At 51.4% G+C, this 25436-nt stretch overlaps 1 protein-coding gene across 2 annotated transcripts; it reads right to left on the bottom strand.

Moving 5' to 3' along the window:
* Positions 1-21728: 21728 nt before the first annotated feature.
* SIX2 (SIX homeobox 2) lies at positions 21729-25213 on the bottom strand. 2 transcript variants are annotated; one of them, XM_086628739.1, is made up of 2 exons: positions 24653-25213; positions 21729-22037 (listed from the first exon to the last, which is right to left on the bottom strand). In XM_086628739.1, exons 1-2 carry the CDS (start codon positions 25211-25213, stop codon positions 21729-21731), a joined length of 870 nt encoding a protein of 289 aa, XP_086484865.1. The 2 variants fall into 2 exon arrangements, with proteins under 2 accessions (XP_086484865.1, XP_086484873.1); XM_086628747.1 differs by having other exon boundaries at positions 21729-22032; positions 24654-25213.
* Between the last annotated feature and the right edge of the window lie 223 nt (positions 25214-25436).

Below are 25436 nucleotides of genomic sequence, written 5' to 3'. Positions count from 1 at the left end.
CAGGGGTTCATACCAATGTCACATTCCTCTCTCCTGCTCAAGTTGGCTTGCTGCATGGCAGGGAATGCAAAAGTCACAAGGCCAGGAAGGATGGCAAGAGCAAGCGCAGCCCTGCATTGAAGGCAGAAACCTGCCCTTCGCTCCTGCCTGTCCCTTTCTTTTTTTGCCCTTTTTCTGCTCCATTAGCATATACAGAGCCTGACAGGGTGCTTTGATGCACAGCATGGAGGCGCCCTGAGGGTCTAGTGGTGCTGAAAAGCAGGTAACCTGGGCTTTCTTCTGAGACTTAAATACATCCTGAGTTAAGTTGTCAGGATCTAGTTCAAAGAAACTGGACTGGCTTTTTTTTTTTTTTTTTTTTTTTTTTTTTTTTTTTTTTAAGTAACAGAAGTATTTATACTGCAGTAGGGTTTTGCTGTCCTGTGCCTTAGGTTTTCTGAATTTCCTTTCAGCTCCGTGTGACTGTCCATAGTGATGTCACCTTATACATCCATCTTGGATTTAGATTGGCATTGAGTTACAAAACTCACCCCATCTTCTAGTCATACACTTCACTAACTAATGCATGATGTAATATAGGCATCAACTCTAAAAAAATCCTCATCCTCCCAGCTTTAACAAAGATACAAAACTGCTGCCCACATGATGGAAGGAAAAATGTTGCGCACTGAAAGGGAGACAGCAAATATTTACTTCAGTCTGTGCCTCTGTTCAGGCTTTGACAGTGTGCCGGACAAAACATATCTTGGAGACAGTAATTCCACATGGAAACATGCTTTTTCTTTTGCTTTTGGGGCAAAAGAGGTCCAAGACTTCGCAGCCTAGCATCCTGCGTTTGCATCAGTTGAGACTGCAAAATTGCTGAGGTTTCACATTGTCCCCTTTTGTCTTACATGCTCTTATCTGTGTCTACCAAGAAGCGTGAATGTTCAGCCCTTCTGCTACGGCGTGCTTACATACCCAACCCCCCTGAACTGGGTCTTGACCAATGGCCTGCATTGTCTGCTGGTTTTTTTGTAAATGTGGAGGCTGTTTTGTGGCCTGGTATCTACTACAATTTCATCGGTTACATTTAATCTCATTTCTATATATCTACTGCCAAGACGTCTTACATATTTTTGATCAGCCCTTATTCATCTGTTAAGGGTGCTAAGTCAAACTTTGAGCGTGAAAGGGAAATCTGTTCCTTCTGTTATTGCACATCAGGATATTTGGGAGCATCTGGAAACACTGACAATATTGGCATATAATTAAGAAATATCACATAGCTATGTGACCACTCCTCCCTCTGGACTGAGGTGGGGTCAGAGTGTGTGCGGTGAAGAGGGCAAGGGATGTCAGCATGAGAAATGAGAAAGGACAACAGATCCTCCATGCTAGACTCAACTCTGATGTCATAAGATCTATCCAAAACTTGGATGAGCTTTGTTGATAAAAAGTTGTTTTTCTAAAAAGAGGGAAGGGGAACTCACTGCTGAGGTGAAATCTCATAAGAATCTGATGATTTAAACTTTAGAAAATGAACTACGAACGAAAAAAAATATTAGATGTTGTGATTAATTTTTTATAGGAAGTGAGACTGATCTTGAAGAAAGTAATCCCTTAAAGTTCCTATGGCCCAACACCACAGATACTGTATTTTGAGGTATCTGTCTTTAATGAAAGAAGGATGATGCTAGACACTCATCACCCCTGTGACCTAAAGTCCTTAAACTTCTGGATAGCTGGGCTATGGGGCACTCAGCTCTATTCAAATTGCCCGTAAGAGCAAATTCTGGTGGTTGTCTTCGTGCCATTGTACCTGTCCCAGTGGAGGCTAAATACTGCGTTGTATGACTGACCTACATATCACCACAGCAGAAGAGAAATGTTCCCTGCTACAGTTTCTGCCAAGTGCTATAGAGCTCTGATTGGACAGATGAATGATGGCAAATGCACTCCTAATAAAGCCAATGCCATTAAGTTAGAAAATGAGGCTGCTGTCATGTATGAGTGGTGGCAGAAGCATTTCTAGCTTAACAAGGTCTGACAAGACCTCCTCAACATGCTCAAACGCAATCAATGTCAACACCTAATCAGTTAAGCAGGTAAGGGATTATTTAAAAAAATTTGAACCATAGCTGCATTAGCTCAATTGGAAAGAAGGAACATGTGATTCCTACAGACAATTTAAAATATTTTAACAGCTGTCACATTTGCCAGGTTCAAGGAGAAGCTGCTTTAACCTGAAGAGCTGAGATGTGTACTGCAACATGGCGGCAGAATGTAGGGCACGTCATGATTCTATGGACAAAGGAGTTTGCAAGCTTTATCAGTCACTGCCTGGTCGTGCATAACAGGTCGGCTCAATTAAATATACATGAACAGCATCTGTTTCCGCTTTTAAGATCACAATGTGCAATGTGAACCATCACCCACTGGATAGGAACTGGGTGGTAGGATGAGAATCCAGTACTTCGATAAGCAACAGAGAAAGTTTTTGCTGTGGTTGCTGAGAAGCTAGTGAAACAGGCTGAAAGGAGTGTGGACAAATGGCTTGAACTCAAGTTTTCTTAGACTCTCATGAGCAAACTAGAGAAGCTAGAAGCATAGCTATCAATCTCAGCTATGGGACTGGATAGCACTATAGCTCTTCTGCATGTAGTTAAGTTCTGCATGGATAAGAAGAAAACCCTTGCCTTGGGGTCTAGTCGCTGCCTAACTGACGGAGAATCTAACTGCAAGATCATCATGAAGTTCAACAAGGCCAAGTGCAAGGTCCTGCATGTGGGTCGGGGCAATCCCAAACATAAGTACAGGCTGGGTGGAGAATGGAGCAGCCCTGAGGAAAAGGACTTGGGAATGCTGGTGGATGAGAAGCTCAACATGAGCCAGCAATGTGCGCTGGCAGCCCAGAAAGCCATCTGTATCCTGGTCTGCATCCAAAGAAGCGTGGCCAGCAGGTCCAGCCAGGGAGGTGATTCTGCCTCTCTGCTCTGCTCTCGTGAGACCCCACCTGGAATACTGCATTCAGCTCTGAAGTCCCCAACACAAGGAGCACATGGAGCTGCTGGAGTAAGTCCAGAGGAGGGCCATGAAGATGACCTGAGGGCTGGAGCACCTCTGCTATGAAGACAGGCTGAGAGAGTTGGGGCTGTTCAGCCTGGAGAAGAGAAGGCTCCGGGGTGATCTTATTGCAGCCTTCCAGTACTTAAAGGGGGCCTACAGGAAAGCTGGAGAGGGACTTTTGACAAGGGGCAATGGCTTTAAACTGAAAGAGGGAAGATTTAGATTAGATCTAAGGAAAAATTTCTTCACTCTGAGGGTGGTGAGGCACTGGCACAGGTTGCCCAGAGAAGTTGTGGCTGCCCCATCCCTGGAAGTGTTCAAGGCCAGGTTGAATGAGGCGTCGAGCAACGTGGTGTAGTGGAGGGTGTCCCTGCCCATGGCAGGGGGTTGGAACTAGATGATCTTTGAGGTCCCTTCCAACCCTAACCATTCTATGATTCTACGATTCTATGAAATGAGGCAGGTATTTGCAGGGTGCTGACACAACAAGGTTCTTACACCTCTCTCTGCAACACCTACAATGAGTCAGGGTCCAGGCCAGGCCAGCGTCCTGGGTGGATGCTAAGTCTGATACAGTGTGCTTATTCCTGTGTTCCTAAGAAAAAACGGTGCTTTAGAAAACAGCTTTAAGGGTCACCACCTAGCCAGCCTAGAGGAGGTGACCCTTCTCATCTGAGAAAACTGGCAGTGCTTTGCACTGAACTGCATTCGGTTCCTGACCTCTCCTTCCCTCCCCGTCCCAAGGCTGCCCTCGCATCTTCCCTCTCCAGTCCTCAGTGCTGCAGTGCCAGAAACAGGTCCTTTTCCCTAGCTCTCCTTGTCCCCTCTTTTAGAAGAGGCTCACGCCTCACCACCGCACCAGAACACCTGCGAGGTCAGCTTTGCTGGCACGTTGGTTTAAATGAGGAATGGCTCCACTGAAGTCGGTTCCATCGACATCCTCAGAACTGGAGGAGGCGAAACGAGAACTGGGACCCTTCCGTCAATTTTTATCGCTTCTCACTGCTGCTACCGAGAACTGCCCGAGACATGTTGGGCATACGCAGCGTGCAAGCCTGAGGCCTTCATGGGCGAGAGCCCCTGCGGATATTAACCTACTGTGTCTAAGGAACACTGGGAGCGTGTGCTTTGAAGATACTGCCTTTGCTACGTTTCTATGGATCTTCAAATGTCATAAAGTATCATTCTATCATAAAAGATGGTATTTATTATAAAAGATGGTACTTATTAACAGACAAGGAGAACGGGAATGGCAGTTTTTTCTTCTTTAAAATGCCACTCATCATCAGTTCCCCGCCACCCGTCTCCAAAAGTGAGAAACTCTCGTCTTATCGGCGCGTTTAATGGCGCTTGGAAAGAAATCAGAACTACTTCTCCCTCCCGTAGCCTCTAAAATAGTATTAAGTGCTCATGGGTGCCCCGAGTCACCTGCCACGACTCTCGCCGAGATGACGTCGGGGACGCACCCGGGAGCGAACGGGAGCGCGGCCGCCCGCCCGCCCGCCCGCTGCCGCCGCTTCCGCCGCCGGGCCAGCAGGTGGCGCCGCGGCCTCGCGCGCGCGGGGCTCCGCCCGGGGCGGGGGAGCGGCGCGGGGAGCGCGCGGGCGAGCCGCTCTGGCCGTCCGCGCTCCGCGCGCGCGGGTGGGCGGCGCCTGTGGCGCGCGGCCGCCGGGGCGGCTGCGGGACCGGCAGCGAGGTGGGGGGGACGGGACGGGACGGGACGGGACGGGACGGGACGGGACGTGAGGGCGCCGGATGCGAGTGCCGAGCGGGCTGGGAGCGAGGGCAGCGCGATGGCGTGGGTTTCACCGTGACGTCGCGGGGAGCGAGTGGATTTGGAAAGGGCTGACTTCCCGGGAACAGGTGGGTGACGCAGCAAATATTTGCGGGATGTACTTTCTGTGGACACTCTTCCCGCCCACCTGTGTTATTTCGCGTCACGTGCTGTGAAAGTGGACGTTGAAGGAGCCGAAGAGGAAGAAGACCACCATGGCTGGGCGGGTCTCCTGGAGAAGACAACGCTAAAGGTCCTGCACAGTCCATGTGCTCCAGCCAGCGCCAGGATGCTGGAACTGGCTTGCGCTTCCCAGAGCTGCAACTGGAAACAGCAGAATAGCACCAGCCACGAGGGACCCCAGCCTACCAATGGCTGAGCCTACGTCACCTGGGACAGCGCAGGGACCCTCCTGTGAGCCAGCGGCCTGGGGACCAGCACCACAGCTACAGATTCCAGGACTAAAATCTCAAGACTGATCCATTTGGCCCTTGTTAGCATGCTTGGAGAAGCGGAGAATGGGGGCCAAAACCCAGCGGTTAGGTAGCACAGGTCTCCTCAGCACGGTGGGGGAGTCAGGCCAGCTAGACGAAAGGCAAGCAGAAGAGGAGATATTGACCAGTCTGGCCTGTGACCATGGCCAAGTGAACTGATATTTTTTTGTAGAAGCTGAAGAAGTGAAATTTTTGGGGTAGATGATAGAGAGTAAAGGAGGGATGGGATGAGTTGGTGCTAGAGGAGAGGAGACTAGCTCTTGGTACAAGTGAATAGCATTTTGTTGTAGTATGTTGATCAGAGTTGATGTCTCCTCTGTAACACACCAGTTGAACCCAATAAAAGATTTGGTTTATTTTGCTCTTGATGCCTAGATTTCATAACCCTGGAGCTCCATCCAAATCCTCTGCAGGTACTCCACCTACCATCAACACTTCTCACATCTTTCTAACCTGGGATTTCTGATTTCTCCAGATGGAGTAGGTCTTCAAAGAGAGAGGAGGAGTACTCATCCTACCTCAGACCTCACCCGGTATTTTGTGAGCTGTCCAAAATACCATGCTGACCATTTAATGCTGACTGCCTCATGCTTCTCGGATGTTGCTGCCTATACTTCTAAAGCTAGTGTTTGCCGGCAGGAGAGGAACAGGAGAGTCCTGCTCTGTCCACTGTCTTTGCCCTCTTCATGTTGTGTGGCTACATAGGGAACACTCTACTTGTATTACCACTCCAGAGCCTTCTGTGCTATTCTATGGTTTTTTTTGACTCTCCTGTTTCTCAAGAACTTCATCCACTTCCCTCCTATGAGATGATGACTGGAGGGATTTTCCCAGTCCACTCTAAACTGGATGATAAATAGCCACTTTATTCTATTATAAGTACATTTAGAGATAAACCACTGATGTTGGGAGGAATGGGGTGAGATTGTCACCACAACAAAAGAAAATTACTTAATACAGATCTCATCAAGAATTTGTTCCCTTTCTTTTAACCAGAAGTTGACCTTTCTTGATTAGATTATTCTGTATTTTCAGATAGAAAATGATTGCTATTGTGAATCCCTCTTAGTTTTGACCACAGCAGGAGTTTTCCACCTCTAGCTTGCCTCGCTGACCGTATGCAACCTGCCATGGACGTGTATCCAGCCCAAGCCTTGTCCTAGAAGTTCCAAGAGTCTTTTCACTAATATGACATTAGTCATGTAAGATCAAAATGATGAAGTCTTCTAGGAAAAACAGTGACCAGGAGTGGCCCATGGCAAATCAATTAATTCAGCTAACGGGCTGCCCTTTCTTGGGTTCAAATTGCTCCAGGAAAAAAAAGAGAAAAAACGAGTGACTGGGAGTACACTAAATGAATTATCCCATGTGAGAATGTTCCCTCACTGCCATCATCCTTCTTGGACACTCCTCACACCTGGGGCTAGAAATTGGTTCTTATTTTATACTGCATGTGCAATAAACTCATCACTTCAGGGAAGTATTGGACCTATTTTACATGTGCAAACTGATTGCAACAGGGTTGTCAGGAAAGAATCCTGACGTGAAAAATCAATCATTCATTTCCCTATGTAATTACAAAACTAGACGATGAAAGAGGTACAGTAAATATAAGTATGTTTTATTAGACTGTATCATAGTGAAATCTTGACTAGAAATTAATTTTAAATTTCTGAGAGCATTCATGAAGTTGGAAAGGTGCCTGAATGGCTCTGAAAAAAAAAAAAAATCAAGCTCAATGGTAGTTTATCAAATCAAGAAAGGAGTATTTAGTGAGAGCAGTACTTGACATCATCTTTGACATCTTTGTTAACAATCAGAGGTAATACAACACATATCACCGACACTTTCAAATGACACTGAGTTACGAAATAGTGCTGAACTGAGACGAGTCAAAGGAACCCAGAAACATTAAAATGTGGGTAGAAATGAACTATATGAGATACAACGTAAGGATATTCAGGAAAAATAATTAATGGATAGTAAAAATAGGGCAAGCTAGTGAATGCCAGGGTGGATATGCCCCTTCACTACATTGCTGTGCCATTCCATGGTGTCATAACTGATCTATATATTTGTTTATGCCATAGAGTAGAGTTACAGTAGCTCTCATGTCATCTTACTCTGCTGATACGTTAGGTTAATTTCAGGACAGTATTGTTTGAATAGTGGGGACAAACTGGCAAAGCTTCAGGAAAGATCGGCAGAAGCAATCTGAGATTTAACAGAAAAGAGATAGGTATCTGTATGTATAAAACTGCATAAAATGTAAGACGTATTTATAGGGGTTTATCCTTTGGCTGGCTCAAATCAAAGTATGTGCCTTTTCCCTAGTAAAGGCAAAAAACTGTAAAATACCATCCTATATGCAGAGAACAGACACCCAGACTGTTCTCGAGACAGTGCTAACAAGGCTCATAGTCCAAGCACTGGATGCCATTTTACCTGTAGCTCAGTATACCTTACCTTTATGGGTGCCTCCTCTCTAATTTTGGAGGTGGGCTGTTCCGTCACTGATGAGACTGAAAGGTAAAGTATAAGCCTACGACAGGGGACTTTTAATCTGTGAATTCCATACAATAAACCAAAAGTGCCACAACAGCATTCCCCTCGAGCCCGTATTTATTTCCAGGAGGAATAAGTCTATCAGTAGATAAAAGAAAATGAGCACTTTTTAGAGATCATGTACATCACCTGCAAGATTTTGTCATCACGGAACCAGTAATTGACTTACTGACAGCATTTTGCCAGTGAAACTCTGCCACGACCACCATTTCCTTGGCAATGTGATCAGCGTTTCTGGGAGAACGGGCTCTGCTGAAATGCTTGCTGTACGCTACGGTATGTCCTGTCAGATCACAAAACCTCCACTATTACTGTACTGAGACAGAGAATGCTGGTGATAGTGAAAGGTAAAATACAGGTTTATGGCTTTGCAGTGTGACAAAACAAAACTATTTAATCAATAGCAGCATTCTTCCGAGGTCGCAGGCAACACCAGCCTTGATGGAGGAGGCTACACTTCACAGGTAAAGGAGGCTAGACTTGGTCCAGGACATGATAAAATGTGTTGGTGATGGTTTCACCTGTCTTTCTCAGATGATCAGGAAGTTTATAAAGCTCTTTTGCTTGAGAGTTTTGATCTACAAATGAGTCTTAAAAGGAGTTTGAGTTAATATTGGGTTATAAATGGTTTGGGCTTCCAGGCTTGTTAGCCAGTTGCCTGTCCCAGATTGCTCAGCTGTAAAACGCTTATGGTGCTTTTGCTTGCAGGTCCTTGTAGATGTACCAGTATCCTGAAGCTCACAGGTCACACTGGCTGATCCTCACACTGATGTTCACTCTGTAATGGACAGTTAAATTAGCATACTCATCTGTTGTGAGGAGTTGGTTGCAGGATCCCAGTAATACATTACCCACTCTTTTTTTTTTTTTTTTTTTTAAGCATTCTCATTTAGATCCCCAGCTCCAGTTAAAAAAGCACTGATTGGCAAACGCACCACTTCAGCACAATCATAGATAAAAAGCAGCATTGCCTTCCACCATCTATTTCAACTGAATAAAACTTATTTATTTGTAAATGACAGAAGAAAATTGATTAGAAAAATATCCATGTCAGTGATCTGCTTGGTATGCAAAGCAGTAATTTTATTTTTGTCCTAATGTACCCAGAGACTAGATACAGTTGCTGCAAAGTTAAAAGGCAAAATTAATTACTATTATGCTGTAAATAAACGCTGGGCTATTTTACAACTGTATCTGGCATCTGTCCTCACTGCTTCCCCTCTAGTCTCTTTCCAGCCAGTACTGCTGCACCGGCTGGGGACCACAGTGCTGGTGGGTTACACCTGAGCAGGGAGCACTGGGACCAGCAACCACAGGTTTCCAAGTCCGTATCTGGGAAACACACACAAATGTTGCACAAACTCTTCCGACCTACCCAGGAGTCAGCATTATTCATTCCTTGGAGAGCAGGGATTTGCAAGAAAAGAGGAAACATTAATTACGCAAACGCGTCTTCTTGACACACATGAATGTGAGCAGATTTCACAGATGACATGCCAGCGAGCGCTGGTGGCAGTGAGTCCATGGGCTGCCGTGGGATGGATGAAACCCAGCCGCCCGTTCGCACCTCCGCATTGCCCCATCTCAGCTCCTCACCGGGGGCTGCCCGCCACCGTGCCACGGCTCTGCGCCCACACCCGGGCTGCTCCGCCGGTTGCTGGGTCACTAACTGTGCTGCAGCCCTGACTCACTGACACCGTTTCATTTTTGCATGACATAACAGAACAGGCCTCGGAGATCCCTTTATAATGCCACAGATAGACATAAACAGATGCTCCAAACAGATGTAATCAAACACAGATGTGATCTGAAGATTCCCAGGCGGGCTCTGGGATCCAGCCAAACTACACGTAGCGCAGACTGACAGCAAGCTGGAAATGTGGCAAGGGGCTCACCTTTCCACCCTCCTGAAGCTGCTGAACAGAGCGAGCTGGGTATGGCAGATATGAACGTGCACCAGTCGTTGAGGGGCACCTGGAGGTGACTGGGCTGCAGGATGGGCACCACCACCCCCAATGTAGTGCTTGCCCCTGCCCCATGCTGGCTGCAGGGCTGCAGGCACGGTTGTCCTTGGAGGGTCTTTCTCGTAGCAGATGATCCTGTCAGGGCCAGCTGTTTGAGGTGTTTTTTATCACCATCTACCCAAACAGCCTGCTCTTCCACTGTGACCCTTTCCTTCTAGTGGGTGGTGAGCAGCAAGGGGTGGGTGAGTTTTCTGTAACTAACAGAGAGGGCAGTAAAGCCATTCCTGCTCATATAAAAACAGTTATCATGGGGCAGACTGATTAAAGGAAGGTCAAGAAGGTTGAGAAGTGAGGAAAGTGGGGGAATTAGTGCCAGAAATGAGAGGTGGGGATAGTGGGTCTTTTTCTCCATGTCATCCCTATATCTGGTGCTGCCGTTGGGTTTCCACTGACTCCCTGGATGCCCTTTTCCAGAATCTCCTGGTTCTCTGTTTCATGAAAGAGGACACTTATGCTGGAAGATTGGAGGGAAGACAGGTCAGAAGGTGAACAGGGACAAAAGGAGGAATAGTTTTGCTAGAAGAATAGTGCCACCTAGAGCAAGTCCCACATTGGAGGTGCGTGCTTGGTGGGGGCAGGGAGAGTTGGACTAATTTCAAGGAAATTTTGACTCCGGAATTTCCTCATTTAAGATCCTAGAATATGAGGGTGGAAAAAAAAATCCTCGAGATGTAGTTATCTAAGTAAATGCAATGTGCATTTCTATGACAGAGGAGTAATCACTTCTTAAATTGACTCATGCTGTGGGCTTGATCCAAAGTCCATGGAAAAACTCTGACTGACTTCATGGATCCTTGTGGTGTAGGTGGGAACTTTGCCACCATCTTCAAAAAGAACAGGGCAAGGCTTTTGCTCTTGGCTGAAAAACAAATACAAGGAAAAGACACAAATCCTTTTCAAATGCTTTAGAAATAATTTATTATTTGAATTTCTGTAGCTATACCATTGTTAATAACATTAAACACCCACGAATCTATGTTTTAAAGCATGTTGCATCTAAAAATAAATTTTACATGTATCTGCTTACATGCTTGTAAAAAAGTCACTTAATAGAAAAAGTAATCATATGAAGATTGTATAAATCGAAAGCAACACGTTAAAGAGCACTGTTGAGTCCTTTATCATTAAGATCAACAGTTTTCTGATTCATGCACATGAGCACTTTGCTTTTCAGAAGAGCTGTTTTCTTTAGCTTTTCTTACAGAAGTGAGCTGGGTGACAGTAGTTATGATTTCAACAAACGGGGCAGGTGGGAATTTTTTCAAAAGTTTGTACTAATTAATTTGAAGACAATATGAAAAATATTAATAGCAAACATAGAATACCCATTTGTCAAAGTCCATATTGCCTGCAGAAAAAGAAAGGAAAATTTTAAAAACCTTTCTGTGTAAAAATGTAAGACGTTGAAATTGTTGAGAAGTTTTGGAGAGGTCTTTTGAAAAGGAGGAGTCGTTTTAAATCTACATTTATGTTTAAATTTACATTAAAATACAGTATATATACAGTAATATTTTTAGAAAGAGGCTGAGATTGAAAAACATACAATGAAGTGAACAAAGACAGAAAAAAAAAATAGATTGAGATTCACAACACTTTCTGAGTTTTTTGGACATCCCGTTTTTTTAACTTTATTTAGATTTCCCATCTCCATAAATAGGTAACGCCAAACTAAACCGATTTTGACCCGAGCTGCCCTTGTCACCGAATCTGTCCTTGGGAAGTACTGACTTTCACCGACTCCGGATTGATCTAGGGATGATGTGAGCATACGGTTTGCGTTCAAGAATGCCCTGTAAATATAAATAACTATTACTACTCGAGTACATTTAGTGACAAAAATGTGCCAATGCCGCGCTGACGTCATTCGCCCCTGCATTACATTCCTTATAAAGGTGATGCTGCTCGATCCGGCCGGCCGGCCGGCCCAGCCGAGCGGCCAGTCCTCCCTACCCCGTCTCATCTTTGCTCCCAGTAAAATAACCTAAAGCCAAGGTGTGTTTCCCCCCTCCCCGAGGTATACGCGGCTCAGATCCCCTTGCAGAGTCGCTCGCCGACGGTGCCTCACCGCTAGCAACACGAAAACTCCCGGGAAACGTGAGAGCAAAGCCCACCTCTCTTCCTAAAACTCTTGCTCCTCCGAGCTGCTAAGAGGATGATTTTTAGAAGAGAAAAAAAAAAATCCAACCCCACGCCGCCGCGGGATGGAGAAGGGGAGCTCCGACGGGGCCCCCGCACCCGCCGTGCGCGCCGGGGAGGCGAGGGGAGGCGGGGAGAGGCGGGGGCAGCGCCCATGGGTGCGTGGGGAACGGCCACGCATGTGCCGCCGGTCCGGTCTCGCCGCCACCGCTGCGGGGTTTTTCCTTCCCTCGCCCAGCTCGCAGGACTGGGCGAGGTGCGGGGGTCGGGTACCCCGGGGTTTGGGGGTCAGCGGCCGGGATCCCGCATGGCAGCCCCCCCTGGGGCCCGAGCGGGGGCACAGAGGGGCTGGTGGGGGACGGTGGGGCCCAGCCCCCGGGGTCAGTGCAAGGAAAGCACCTGCCTCGTCAAGGAAGTGCTTTTAATTAAGCGCGGTAATGACCTGCCCCTCGGCGGGGGGGAGGTGAATCAAGTGATTTTGCGCTCCCGGCTGAGATCTTTATTTGCTTCAGGGACGGCTTTGCCCGAGCTGCTAAACCCAGGTTAAAGTTACGGCAATGGGAGGGTTAAACCGCCCCCCTCCCCCCCCGAGCCCTAGCCGCTGAAGGGGCCCCCGTGCCCCCGCAGCGCCAGCGACCCCCGCGGGCCCCACCGGCAGCGGGCGGCGGCGGCGCGGGGTAGCGGGCTGCCCCCAGCGCCCTCCGTATCCCCCCAGCGCCCCGGTACCGCTTCTCTCTCCAAAACGTCCCGAAAGGAAAAAGCGGGGCAAAGGGTTTGCTCTCCTATTTTCACATTTCGAGGGAAAATGCCACTTTTCCCGGTCTAACAGTTCCTGCCCCCGCCTCTGCGCCTTCCCTGTTGGGAAAAGAAAAATCCCAGCGAGGCCCCTGGGCCGGCTCAAGGCAGGTGGGTGGCTTTCGGCAAGGCCGCCGCCGTGGCTCTGGGCTGCCAGTGCCCCTTCGGGGGGAGGCACCCGGTGCCCCCGCCGGTGGTCCCCGCCGGAGGCGCGCCTCTGGCCTGGGCGCGTCGGTGCTCGCCCGGTCGTGGAGCGTCGGAAGGGGAGTTTGTATCTCTGCTCCTTGCACTTCAGAGAAGCCGTTTCAGAAGGTGCCCAGGGCGTAAGGAGAGAGGGGGGGAGCCTGACCCAAAGGGGGACAAGGGGGGGCACCGCAGGCTGCCGGGACCTGCCCCCGCCAACATCAAAATGACACGCGGGGCTTTGTCGGCTCGGTTGACCCTTCTGAGGCGGCATCTTTCGAGGACTGCAAGGAAAATACTGTCTTGCAGTCACTGTAATCCATGGTTTTCATTTACTATTATTCAATCAGGATTTATCTCTGTTTTTTTAGGAGGCTACTTTTCCAGGACTGTTACTCGATACTGATCCATTAAATCATTCCAGCTGAGAGATTAAATGTATGATTTGCAACCAGCTGGATTTCTTAAATGGTGTCTTCGCCTCCCTTCAGAGTTTGAGCAGACCCGACGAGAAAACACTTTGCTTTGGCATGGAAACCCGCACATTTGCCCGAAGATTACCACATGGAGTTCATTCAATGCCAACAGTATTCTCTTCCTTTCTTTTCACCGGATTAGATTTCCCCCAGCCATAAAATGCCTCCAAAAGCGAGATACCATCGAAATGGCAACGCATGCCAACCGAGCGGGTAGACAGCAGGCTTAAGCCTTCTCTCGCAGCAACACCGCAGCCTCTCCGCCTTTCGCAGGACTGCCCCTGCTCCAGCGAGCCCACGCAAGCGGCGCGGCCCCGGGAAGGGGGAGCCGGGACGGCGCCGGGTACCCACCGGGGGCTGGGATCCCCCCGTACTGCAGTCCTCGGAGCAAACCGCGGGGAGCAATTTGTGGCCTCGACGGTCGGCCGGGGTGAAAGGCAGGCAGGGGAGCCTGCGCCCTCCGGACGCTGCTCCCCGTTTTACCCCTCGATGTCTGCCCCAGCGGGGAGATGTGGAGGGAGTGACCGGCCTTCGCGGCCCCTTCCCAGCCACCGGGCATGCAGGGAGCGGTTTTGGGCAGCCCCTCGCCCCCCTACTCCTCCTGGGGCACTCAGGCAGAGCCAGGCTCTCCTTGGGGTACGCGCCGCCTGTGCGGAGCCGCCGGCGAGGGCCGGGCGGGCGGTGGGGACGGGCAGTGCGACAGCCCGGTCCTTCCCTCCCTCCTCGGGCTCGGGGGGTTTGTTTCAAATTAATGGTGATGACAACAGTGGCCGATTGAGTATCGTCAAGGCGACTTTATTTGCGATCGACCGGCACTAGTAGAGGTAATGAATACATCCGATTTTGAGGTATTATTGGGGAGCGCCTGTGGCCGCCCTAAACCTCTGGAGATCCCCCGCGTGAACGGCATCTCGGAGACTGGCAGAAATAACCATCAGATCTCAAAGTAACAGTGTGTAGGCGGGAAGCATCGTCCCTTTTGCTGTGCCGGCCTCAGCCGAAAAAAAAAACCAACTCCTTCTAAGCTGAAAGGGGTCTGAGGCTTTTCTCCGATAGAAACAACGACGCAAAGCCACGGCACCTGGGGGGTCTGCCGCACCTACGGAGGAGAAAGCACGGACATTTTCTGGGCACACTCGGGGAGACGGAGTCCGGCTCCGCACACACCCGCAGGAGCAGAGCCCAGTGTCAGCATCGCCTCTTGCCTCCCATCGCTTCGATTGCTGCTAAAATCCCGAGGAAGGTGGGACTGTCCACCTCCGGCCCTTCTAATTTGGGAAGGCAGCGAGATGAGCTGCGCCGGGACGGAGCCTACCCCACGCTACTCTTTCCACGGTCACTCGTGGAGCCCCGGCCGCCTGGCTTCGCGCCCCGCGCAGGGCCGCCCTCCTCCCTGCCCCACGTCTGGTTTCGTTTGATTCCAGGAGATTTCCAAACCGTCCTGACTTTCCAGTTGTTGATGTTTTTGTTGGGTGTGCGCTCGACACGCTCTTAAGAGCGCTGTCCCAAGGTGTTTCTTAAGTTTTAAATGTCCCTTCCCTTCCTCAGCGCCAGCCGCGGCCTCGCCGGCTGCGCGGTGCGTAGTGCTGCGGAGTGCGGGGTGCGGATCCTTTCCCCGAGCAGCTGCTGGGCTCACGTGTAACCGAATATCTCAGGGTACGGAGAGAAACCCGCTCGTCCCTGGCCCCGCAGCAGCCTGGGAGCCCCGCTCCAGCATCCCCTCTGCCCTCTGCGCCTGCCGCTCCGGGGAGGCCGTGCCCCTGCCCTGGAGCTCTGGAGGAGCTGTTCCCTCCGGAGGAGCTTTGGCAGCAGAGCGAGCTGGAAGGAGCGAGCTGCAGGGAACAGATCCTCCGCCTGCCATGTGTGCCCCGTCGGTGGGAAAACGGGCAGCTCCTTAGGACGGGGCGGCTCCGGCTGCGGCGGCACAGGCAGCCCGCGGCGGCAGGAGCTGGCGGCCGCTTGGTTTCACGGCGCCGGAGTAAATAGACGAGGGGTCCCGGCTCGGTCCTGCTCCGTGGTCGGGTCGGGGATGCCATTAGCTCCATCTTTGATGATGCTTTTCCTCGTCGCGCAGCTCTTCAGTGACAACAGGGCGACGATATTTAGCCGCTTTGGACTAAACGCATCTCACCGAATCTGAGGGTTTCAGAGTCACCCGCCCTCCCCCGGCAGCCCTCTGGGGTGTCTCTCCCACCAGTGACCCTCGCCGCCTCCCGGTGAAGGAGTGCGTGTGCCCGCGCGGCGTGGGTGCCCAGGCGGCCCCGTCTCCCGGGGCACCTGCCGACGCGGTTTCCAAAGCACCGGGCGAAAGCCGGGTCCGGCAGAGGGGACAACAGATGCCGGAAGGTGGGCGCGGACTTGCCCCTTCTCTGCGGAGGCCGGGGGGGCCCAGCGGCCTCGGTGGAAAGCGGGGAGGGGCGTGAAATGTCCGCTCGGAGTTGTCCGCCCTGCCGGCAGCGGGGTCACCGTGTCCGTTTCCGTGGGGAGGGTGATGGGGACGGGAGAGGAGAAATGATGATGCCTTTACTGCTAAAGCGCTCACGGGCCAAGTCTCTGCTCTCTCCCCCGACCCCCAGCACGACTGCATCTAAAACGGCGCTCTGGAAAGGTGGGTTGGGGGTCTCCCTGCCCAGACGCCAACTCCTGCAGGATTAGGAATTGCTCTTCAAATAGGATTCACTGGACTTTGCCCAACTTTACAACAAACCGTAGGATTTATAAAGTGCTGCTCTTTAACTCTTCACTCCCCCGTTATTTTTTTTTTTTCTTCCTCACCGTTGCCAAACAGCCTTGCCTGTGTTGACACCCAGACCAGCTCCTGACAGTCACTTTCCAGACTCCGATGTCCCGCTCACACGCGGTAGTTTTAACTACCGCCTCGGTTTTCATGCTGCAGCCTATTTTTGGAGAGCAGGGCAGCGCAATGAATATTCCTGCTGAAGTTAGCTTTCATCGGGTTCTTTACAAAATCTATTCCCCCTTCCTCCCTCCCACCCCCTAAATACACACGCACCATACCGAGGTTTGCATTTTTCATGGCGGGACAGGCAAGTCTATAAAAGGCATGTTTGTTTTTCCTGGCTGTTTCAAATATGTATTTCCTGGAGGACTTCGCATCTAATGGGGTCATCAGAAGCACATGCGCGATTTTCATCTTTCCAAGTGATTTCTCCCCTCCCTTACTTCTCCTGAGCAGCACGGTCTGCTGATGTAGCGTTTTACCTGTTTGTTCACAGGCTCTTGTTGAAGTCCCAATTTGTTTCCGTGTGTCTGTCCGTTTTGGTTTGGTTTGGTTTTTTTTAAAGGAGGTGGGGGTTTTTTACCCTTTTTTTTTTTTTTTTTTTTTTTTTTTTTTTCCTGCTGGACACCCATTGGGCTGGAGACAGGAATAGCTCATTGCTCTACCTCCCACCAAGCCCACCGCCCGCTCGGCAGCCGCTGCCTCCCGGTGCCCCGGTGGGCGGAGCGGGACTGGCTCTGCGGCACACCGGGACTCCGGATAAAGGCGAATTTGATATTTAGAGCTGTAGGTTGAGCGTTCTTGCCCAAACCCGGTAAAAAAACCCTAACCAACAACCAAACAACCCCCTCTCCCGTTTATTTAAGTGGGAAGAAGCTGGACCTTCTTCCCGAGCAAGGAGCCGCCTCCCGGTGCAGGGAGGGGAAGCTTTGAGCCCCGCTCCCCTCACCGAGATGGGAAGAAGCTAAAGGCTCAGCCCAGCTCCTCAGTTTCAGTATGTATTTTTTTCCAAACCCCAGAGCTACTTTCCTTCAGACAAAACCTTCACCTTTTCCTTCTGTGCCGAAGCACTGAAAGTTCCCTTCAGTATATTTTTCTTGGCTGTCCTGAGCCACAGCGTTTTGATTCACTAAGCAGAGGAAGTTACAGAGCTCTGCAGTAAGGGCCAGTGGCCAGTGTTTTCATCGCCATCCCCCTGCATTATTTGTCATGCTCAAGCGAGGGTTTGTTCAAGGCAAGAGCCTCCTCATACCGGGCTGCGTTTGTTTCTCCTAAAGAAGGCAACAGAGTTTGTTTCCGGGACTGGTAACAGGAGCCCGAATGTCTTACACAAACATCGCTGGGCAGGCAGGGGCACTTCCCAGGCTTTTAATTCCGGGGCTGGAGCAGCGCCCCTCAAACCCACACTGAGGCTTCAGTTAGGCCCAAACTGCTGAGCCAGGGGTGGGGAGGAGAAGAGCGAATGTAGTTTTCTCCGAGGTAACCCTCAAGAAACGTGTCAAGGAGGCGGCTTCTGTCGCGTAGATCTTGTTGAAAGACTGCAAAACGGTTTATGTGAGCCAAAGGAAAACGCAGCCACACAGCCTTTGGTAGACGAGATGTGACTGTGTTTCCCAGAGGGTCCTATTTAACCCCAAGCTCCAGCAAGGGCTTGCAGAAGGAAGGCGTTCAACCAGCTGGATAGCAAACTTCGGTACACGCTCCCCTACTCATAGGAAAGGCTTTTACTAGAATAAATTTACTCCCTGTCCCCAGTAAAGCATCATGCTCGCTTCACATCTCCAGTAGCCTCTCGGGATGCTCTCCAACAACATTTTCCCGGCAGAATGATAGGCTGTGCCCTGGCAGGACAGCCAAAATCTCTTTCTGTCTCAAATGTGCAGTTTCTGTCATAATTTTCTTCAGCGCAGCACCAGGACAGTTAACACTCGTGTGACAAAGTACAGGGCTTCTCAGCAGAACAAATCTGCTTTAGTACACTGAATATTCAGTGCCCTGCTATCTAAAGGAATTACTCCAGTTATAGTTCTGGAGTCCGTAAATGCTGCATTCATTATGTAATTTGGCAAGATTTTAGTTTGAGGGCAAATACCACTTTTATATATAAATATATAATGTATATGTATGTACATATATACGTATGTGTGTGAGGGGATACGAGAGAGAGCAAGAGCGGGTTTTTTCACCTGTGGGGTTTGCCCGCCGCATCCCGGCCTCAGTCCGGGGATAGCTAGGATGGGGTTTCATGGATAAAGCCTGCCGCATCCAGACCGCCCTTTTATTTATGCCCCGAAACCTGCGCGGGTACCCGGCAAACAACCAACCCTGAGATTAGATATACTTCATGTAACGTAATGCTAGTGAATCATAACTAATCTGTTTAAAACCAAGGATTAGTCACGTCAGTTTCGGCGTATTCCTCTATCGGGATTTTTTTTTTTTTTTTTTGTGCGTGGAAAATCGGGGGGATTTGGGCTAATTTACCAAACATCATTACTAAGGCAAGTACGGTCCGATAAAATGAGTCTTAACATGTACGGGTTTTCAGGTTGCATTACACACGTCCCATCACCTGGGCTTTAAACTGCGTGCGCCCTCAATGCTAGATTTTCCTGCAGATTTTTTTTTTTTTTCCTTACTGCGTAATTTCTGTTTCTAGCTGTCTTCAATCGACTTCAGCGACTCGCCCTCTCTCCCTTTCTCTGTATATAAATGATCTTCGCTGCAATTTACAGGAGTTTTCATCTGCCCCTCGCTTTCAAAGGGCCTTTCTCACCCTGTCAACCCTTCATTTACTTTCTCCGATCGAATTCTGCCTCCTCTGTGCAATACGACCTTTTATTAACCACGTAAACTCCATCCTGTTTTCGTACTGCCTCTTTAAATGTTCCCCATCTTGGCTTTACTCTTTTTCTATTTTATTTTTTTTTTCCCTTCAGCGGGCAAAGCTTTAAGGACTTATTTCGGTTTCGAGGCCATGTTTTATTAACCCAGTCGTTCTGTTTTCCTTCCCAAACTTACTTCTATCTCTAAAAATACGAAATAATTAACTAGCCAATTAATTCATCCTTTGCAATATCGCACCGCTGCATGTGTTATTTTACAAGGAGCGGTGATCTTCTGTAGCCCTAGGAAGCAGTGTTTCCTATACTTGCGAAATGTTTATTTTCAAAGGATTAAAATTCATAGCTAAAATTATTAGATGCCCCTCAACGGAAATAACAGGATCTGCTGTTTAGACCCTAATGCACGCAGGACCACACTGGTACTCTCCCACAGCAGAGGCAACAACCACATCATCTCCGCTGCTGAAAAATCACCCCAAAGAGCACAAACAGGAGAAACATAAACCTGAATATACCCTATTGTCTCCTTTTCAACGTTGTACCGCCATGCACCCCAGCATAACGAGAACACTGGATTTACAACCACGAGTAAGAGAGCGCTTTTTTCCGAGGCCGATCCTCCCCGTCACCGACATCTATACCTTCTCTTTTTTAACGGGGCCTCAGGGAAATGTGTTTTTAGCGGGCACCCACAAACGCACTGAGGCGCTAATCCAGCCTCAGATTATATCAAATTAGGACATCGCCCGCACAAAACTCCCGCTGATTGAAATTTCAGCCAGCATCTAAAACCTGGACACGATCTTTGCTGATCTATACATATTTCTATCCCGCTTGAAGCCATATCGTTTTCTCGGTTTATTTTTCACAAGAAATTCATTTTCTGGGGAAAAAAAAGTATGAAACCCCTTGCAAGCTCTGACGAACGTTTTAAACAGATGATATATCACATTTGGCTTCTAGCAAAGAGTTGGTAGTGAGGGTGGAAGCTGTAATGAAATCACCCTGAGCTCTTATCTTTTAAGGAAGCAAACTCGCAAGCAGCTCGCCTGTCTCTTTTGCCATCCCGTGTTTACAGAAAAGGAAAAAAAAAAAAAAGTAAAGAAAAAGGAGAGGAATAGAGAATCCCCATTCCCGGCATCAGTCCCATGGGCGCTGGAAAGGCACTGGCAGGCCGGCCGTGTCGGAACTTGGAGCAGGATCTGGCCACGCTCAACTTGCGCTCCCACCCATGGGCTCAGAGGGACGGCGGGGGCTGCCGGGGCCAGCGGACACGGCGGGGGCAAAGCCCGCAGCCTGCCAGCCGTGCCCTCGGGAGAGCAGGTGGGCGACCTCCCCGCTCCCCGCAGGGCTCGCACCGCCTGCCTTTCCCAGTCCGCTTGCCTCCCCGCTCCCGCAGGGCCCCGCCAGCTCCCCCCGGCGCACGCCCCTTCCCCGGGCCGGAGCGGCCCCCGACGTGCGCGGACGTTGCTCCGCGGGGCACCCCAAACGGGACAGGGATGTGAGGGTGCCGTCTGACAGCCAAGGGGGCGGTGCGGGGGGGCGGGGGGCCTTCTAGCCTCTGCGGCGGCTGTAGGGCAACTCCCGGGGACACCGACAGCGACCGAGTATCCGCCGCCTTCCTCGGCCGAGCGCCGTCAGCCCCGGCCACCGGGTCCCCCGCTCTGCTCCGCTCAAGGCTGAGCCCGACAACACCTCGCGGGCAAGTGAAGCAACCGCACGCCGAGTTAGATTTCTAAATTTTATTATAAAATAAAAGCAGAAATATTTTCCAAAGAATGTATTCACATAATATAAACAATAAACAAAACTAAGGTGAGTGACTTGCGGTTGATACTGTCGTTTACGTCTAAACTGGAGCAGCAATTCCTCCTTTTTTTAAAGCCCGCTCCTGCCCTCGTTGCACACCGAGGGGAGAATCTGCCCCTGCCTTCCTCTGGGGCCGGGGCCGGGCCATCACTTCCTTTCCCACCCAGCAAATGGCGAAAGCACCGCATGGACAAGGCCAGAGAAGCCGTCTCTCTGCATAGCATCAGCTACAAGAAGGTTACAGAGTCTGCTTAGAGCGCGTGTTGCTGCTATAACTTGACTACAGCTTTTGTATTCTTAGTTGAAACTGTACATCGTACACCTGCCACGGATACATAACTACAATAGAATCACAGGAGCGATGTGTAACTTCCAAACAGGCATGGAAACAGCGGCCTTGCGCTCCCCTTTCCTCCCCATCCCCCGAAAAATAATAAAAAGATTATAATGTGCCTCTTCCCACACAGACCGGCCGGATCGAGTGACACTACCGAGAGATTCGTGAAGTTAAGGCTGGAAAGAGCTGCTACACTGAACCACCTTACAGCCTGCTGTGAAAATCACAGCTCCTGTCCAACAGTCCTTACACGCCTGAGACCACCTTTAAGCAACCCTTAAGGCTTCTTACAACATCCCTGCCCGCAGCCGAGTCTGATACCTTCCAAACCTGCAGCCAACCTGCTGCCAAAGGGCACAATACATCCACTAAGGAGTTTCTCATTGCTTTCAAAGTCTCTGGTAAGATTAAGGAGGTAAAAAAAAAAAAAAAGGAAAAGAAAAAGGAAAAAAAAATAAAGTAAAGGAGGGCTGGTGCGAAGGAGGGAGCGTGTACACGGTTTTAAGAGCCCAGATCGACCAGGTTGGATGACATGGGGTTGAGGATGGAGTCCTGCAAGCTGTGGTGGTGCATGGGGTCGGCGCTGGGCACGGGGATGGCGCTGGGGCCCTGGGGGTGGCCCAGGCCGTGCAGGGGCTGCAGCCCGGGGTTGGAGCTGAGCAGCAGAGCGGGGCTGGAGGAGGTGTGATCCGGGGTCCCTGACGGCGTCTTCTCGTCCTCTGAGCTCCCCAAAACTGTCTTATTCCCGTTCATTGACGCCGAGAGCGGGTTGTGGCTGTTGGAGTTGGAATTCTCGTTGTTTTCCCTATAGGAAACACAAAAGAGGGAGGGAAATCACCGTGTGGCCGCCGCTCCGGGGCGCGCACCGCGGGAGCGGGGGCGGCGGGCGGCGGGGAGCTGGCTCCCAGGGGCGGCGAGCGGAGGGGAATGCAGAAACAGTAGGTTTACAAACTCTGCAAACCTCCGAGGCCTCTTCATCTGGCACAAAGGTCTAAGGTCCGCCAAGCTTGTAAACAGAGTCTCCCACCAGCCCAGCGGAAAGCGTCACTTTGCCAAAACGTTATTTTCTGCCTCCAAAGCGTTTGCACAGCGTGAGGAGGGAGAGGGGGGGGAGGAAAGAGGCGGGAGGGGAGGGGGGGAGGAAGACGTTAAGAAGAAAAACCAGACTTTTAAACTTTAAAACTGCTCCCGGAGCTGAAGAGAAGTTCGGCCGCGAGTTCTCCTGAGAAGGCCAAAGCACGGCGGGTTGTAGGCAGGATCGCTCTGCGCGATCGCGCAGCCCCGTGGGCTGGCAGCAGGCGGGAAAGGCTTTTGCTTAAGCAACTGGACGGTTTTTTTTTTTCCCTTCGCCCTAAGCTTAAAGCTCAAAACATAGCCCAATATGGAAGATAAGGCAGGCAAAGAGAGTTAACTCGCTTGCATTTCCCCGACCCTCTCGGGAAACGCTCCGCACGCCCGTTCCTACCCCTCCGTCCCTCCTCGGGCGGCGGAGGGCGCAGCCCGGGTGGCCCCTCGCCCGGCTCCGCGGCGGGGGGAGCCGGCACCACCGGTGTGCCTACCGACAGAGGCAGCCGGCTCGGAAAGGCAGGACATAATTTCAAAATTCATCACCGGGTAAATACCGAGAAATCGCTGGCGGCTGGCCAAGCGCTTGCAGAGATATATATCTTTTTTTTTTTTTTTTTTTTTCCCCCGAAATGAGAAGGGCAAGATGGGGTGGAGGTGGACGTCCTGTAAAGGCTAACGCGGATTTTAGACATAGCCCTCGTGGAAATACTTTAGACACAACCCTGCCTGAAATACTGAAGGCATTACAAGTCTATTTAAAAGCTTCTGCGGAAGCTTTGAAACACACTATCTGGCGGAGGGGCCCTATCCTGCAGGATTTAGTCGAGAAGAGAGAAGCGAAGCCATTGCGCTGACGGTTTTTCCTCAATAAGGGCTGCAGGATGTGGCTGGAGACACTTGGTGCCAAAAAAATAAAAATAGACAAGAAAGCTCTGTTTGAACAAGTTTGCTTGAGTGAATGGCAATCCCATGAACGGTCTGTTTTCCAACGCCTGGAGTGTAATATTAGGTTGAGTGTATTTTTCAATGTCAAAAATCTTATATGTCTCTGGAGACCTTTAAAATTCGATTCCTCGGGAAAAAAAAAAAAAAAAGAATGGAATAAGTGTAACCTTCATTTCCTTTGGATATTTGAAGGTGAGTCCCTGCTATCAGCAATAAAAAGGATCTCTAACATCTCGTAAAAACAACACTTGTGAGGATTTGCAGGAAAATTAAAGCGCTAGCACCGTTTCGGTAAACGTATGGAGCAAATCTGTGCTGAGCCCGAACCTGCCGGGCTGCACAGCTGCGCGGCCGCGACGCCTGCCATTTCCAAAACACATTAGGCAGAAAAGAAAAATAGAAGTCTCCTCGGAGGAACGGATCTACGGGAGATTTCTAATCGGTTAATTAACCGCGCAGGCCATACGATCAGATCCGTACGGACCGGGCAATTCAGCGAACTAGCGAGAAGCCACAGTGCGGTTAGAGGGCATTTTTTGCCTCTTCGAACCTAAGTCTTCCTAAGGCACAGGGACTGCTGACGGAAAAGTCACCCCGAATACCCAAGGATGTAGGCATTAACCTCTGCCCGGCAATTAATGATCCCTTCACACCATTTAACGAGAAAAACAAGAGTTTCAGAATCACGCTCGGTCTAAGAATACACGCCTATTAACATGCACTCGTGAGCAGATTGCTGGGTAGTGAACACGAACCGCGATTTCACGAGCGAGGTAAGAGGTTGCTCCGCTCCGTCCCTGCCCAGGTCTCCCGCCTCAAGCCGGGAGCCGACGTTAGAGGCAGATTTCGCAACCCCCCATTCACAGCGTCCAGACCCTCCCGGCTTTCCCTCTCCGCACCGGGGTAACCCTCGAGGACACGCGCTCGGAGCTGTGCGGGGCGCGGAGCCCTCGCCCTCAGCCCCGACGCCACCGGCCCCTCCGGCCAGGCCGCGGACCCGCACCGGCACCTCTGGCCCCGCCGCCCAGATGGGCTCCACGCGGGGTGCGGCGGGGAGGAACCGGCCGCGCCGCTTAACCGGGAGTCGCCGCCGGCCTTGGGAAGCGCCCCCGGCAGAAGCGGCTGCCCCGGGGCCGCCGCGGCAGCTGTGCGTGGAACGGGGTCTCGGCGCGGAAGGGGTCCCGGCCGCCTCTCCCGAGGTTATTTTTGGCGCACAGACGCCCTCGCCAAGCGCCCACCTCGCTCGTCTCTTCTTCTCTGGGCGCCTCCGCCCCGGCAGAGCGCGGCCGCTGCCGGGCGCGCCTGTCCCGCGGGCCTCCCCGCAGCCGGGGCTGGGGCAGAGGGGGAGGCGCGGGGCGAGCGGCGGGGCCGGGGGAGCCAGGGGAGCCGGGAGAGGAGCCGGGGGAGCCGTACCTTTCCTTGGCCTCGGCCGCGCGGTCCCGCTGCCGGCGGTTCTTGAACCAGTTGCTGACCTGGGTGGTGGTGAGGCCGGTGGCCTCGGCCAGCTCCCGCTTCTCGCGGGGGGACGGGTAGGGGTTGTGGGCGTACCACTCGCGGAGGACGCTGCGGCTCTTCTCCTTGAAGCAGTAGCTGGTCTCCTCGCCGTCCCAGATGGAGCGGGGCAGCGGGAACTTGCGGCGCACCCGGTACTTGCCCACTGCCCCTAGGGGTCGCCCCCGCAGCTTCTCCGCCTCGATGTAGTGCGCCTTCAGCCAGAGCTGCTGCAGCTTGGGGTGGTTGTGCGCCGAGAACTGGTGGCTCTCCAGGATCTTGTAGAGCTCGCGGAAGTTGCCCCGGTGGAAGGCCACCACCGCCTTGGCCTTCAGGACGCTCTCGTTCTTGTGGAGGTGCTCGCAGGCAGGGAGGGACCAGAGGAACCGCCCCAGCCGCTCGATGTTGCCGCCTTGCTGGAGCACCTCGCAGACGCAGGCTACTTGCTCTTGGGTGAAGCCAAAAGTCGGGAGCATCGACATGGTGAGCCCTGCCCCGCCGCGCACTCTACGGCCGCATAGAGGAGAGCGGCTCGGGGCGGCGGGCAGCGCCCGGCATGCGGGGCCGGCCCCGGGGCGGCGGCGCCCGGCGGGGCCCGGTCGGGCGTCACGGCCGGGCGCGGGGGGCCGCGGCCATCGGCGGCGCCCGGCCCCGGAGCGTCGGCGAGAGTCGGGGAAAAAAAGGCGAAGAGCGAAGAAAAAAAGT

Source organism: Tauraco erythrolophus, chromosome 2, assembly GCF_009769465.1.
Source record: "Tauraco erythrolophus isolate bTauEry1 chromosome 2, bTauEry1.pri, whole genome shotgun sequence".
NCBI classification, from domain to species: Eukaryota; Metazoa; Chordata; class Aves; order Musophagiformes; family Musophagidae; genus Tauraco; species Tauraco erythrolophus.
The sequence above is the reverse complement of the archived record's forward strand: the minus strand, read 5'-3'. Positions and strand labels throughout refer to the sequence as shown.

Excerpts from the sequence above, each read along its gene's own strand:
- SIX2 (XM_086628739.1), bottom strand. The coding sequence starts at position 25,213 with ATGTCGATGCTCCCGACTTTTGGCTTCACCCAAGAGCAAGTAGCCTGC. Across the intron at positions 22,038-24,652 it reads CGGCCGAGGCCAAGGAAAGG|TATAGGGAAAACAACGAGAA; the intron begins TACGGCTCCCCC and ends TTTTGTGTTTCC.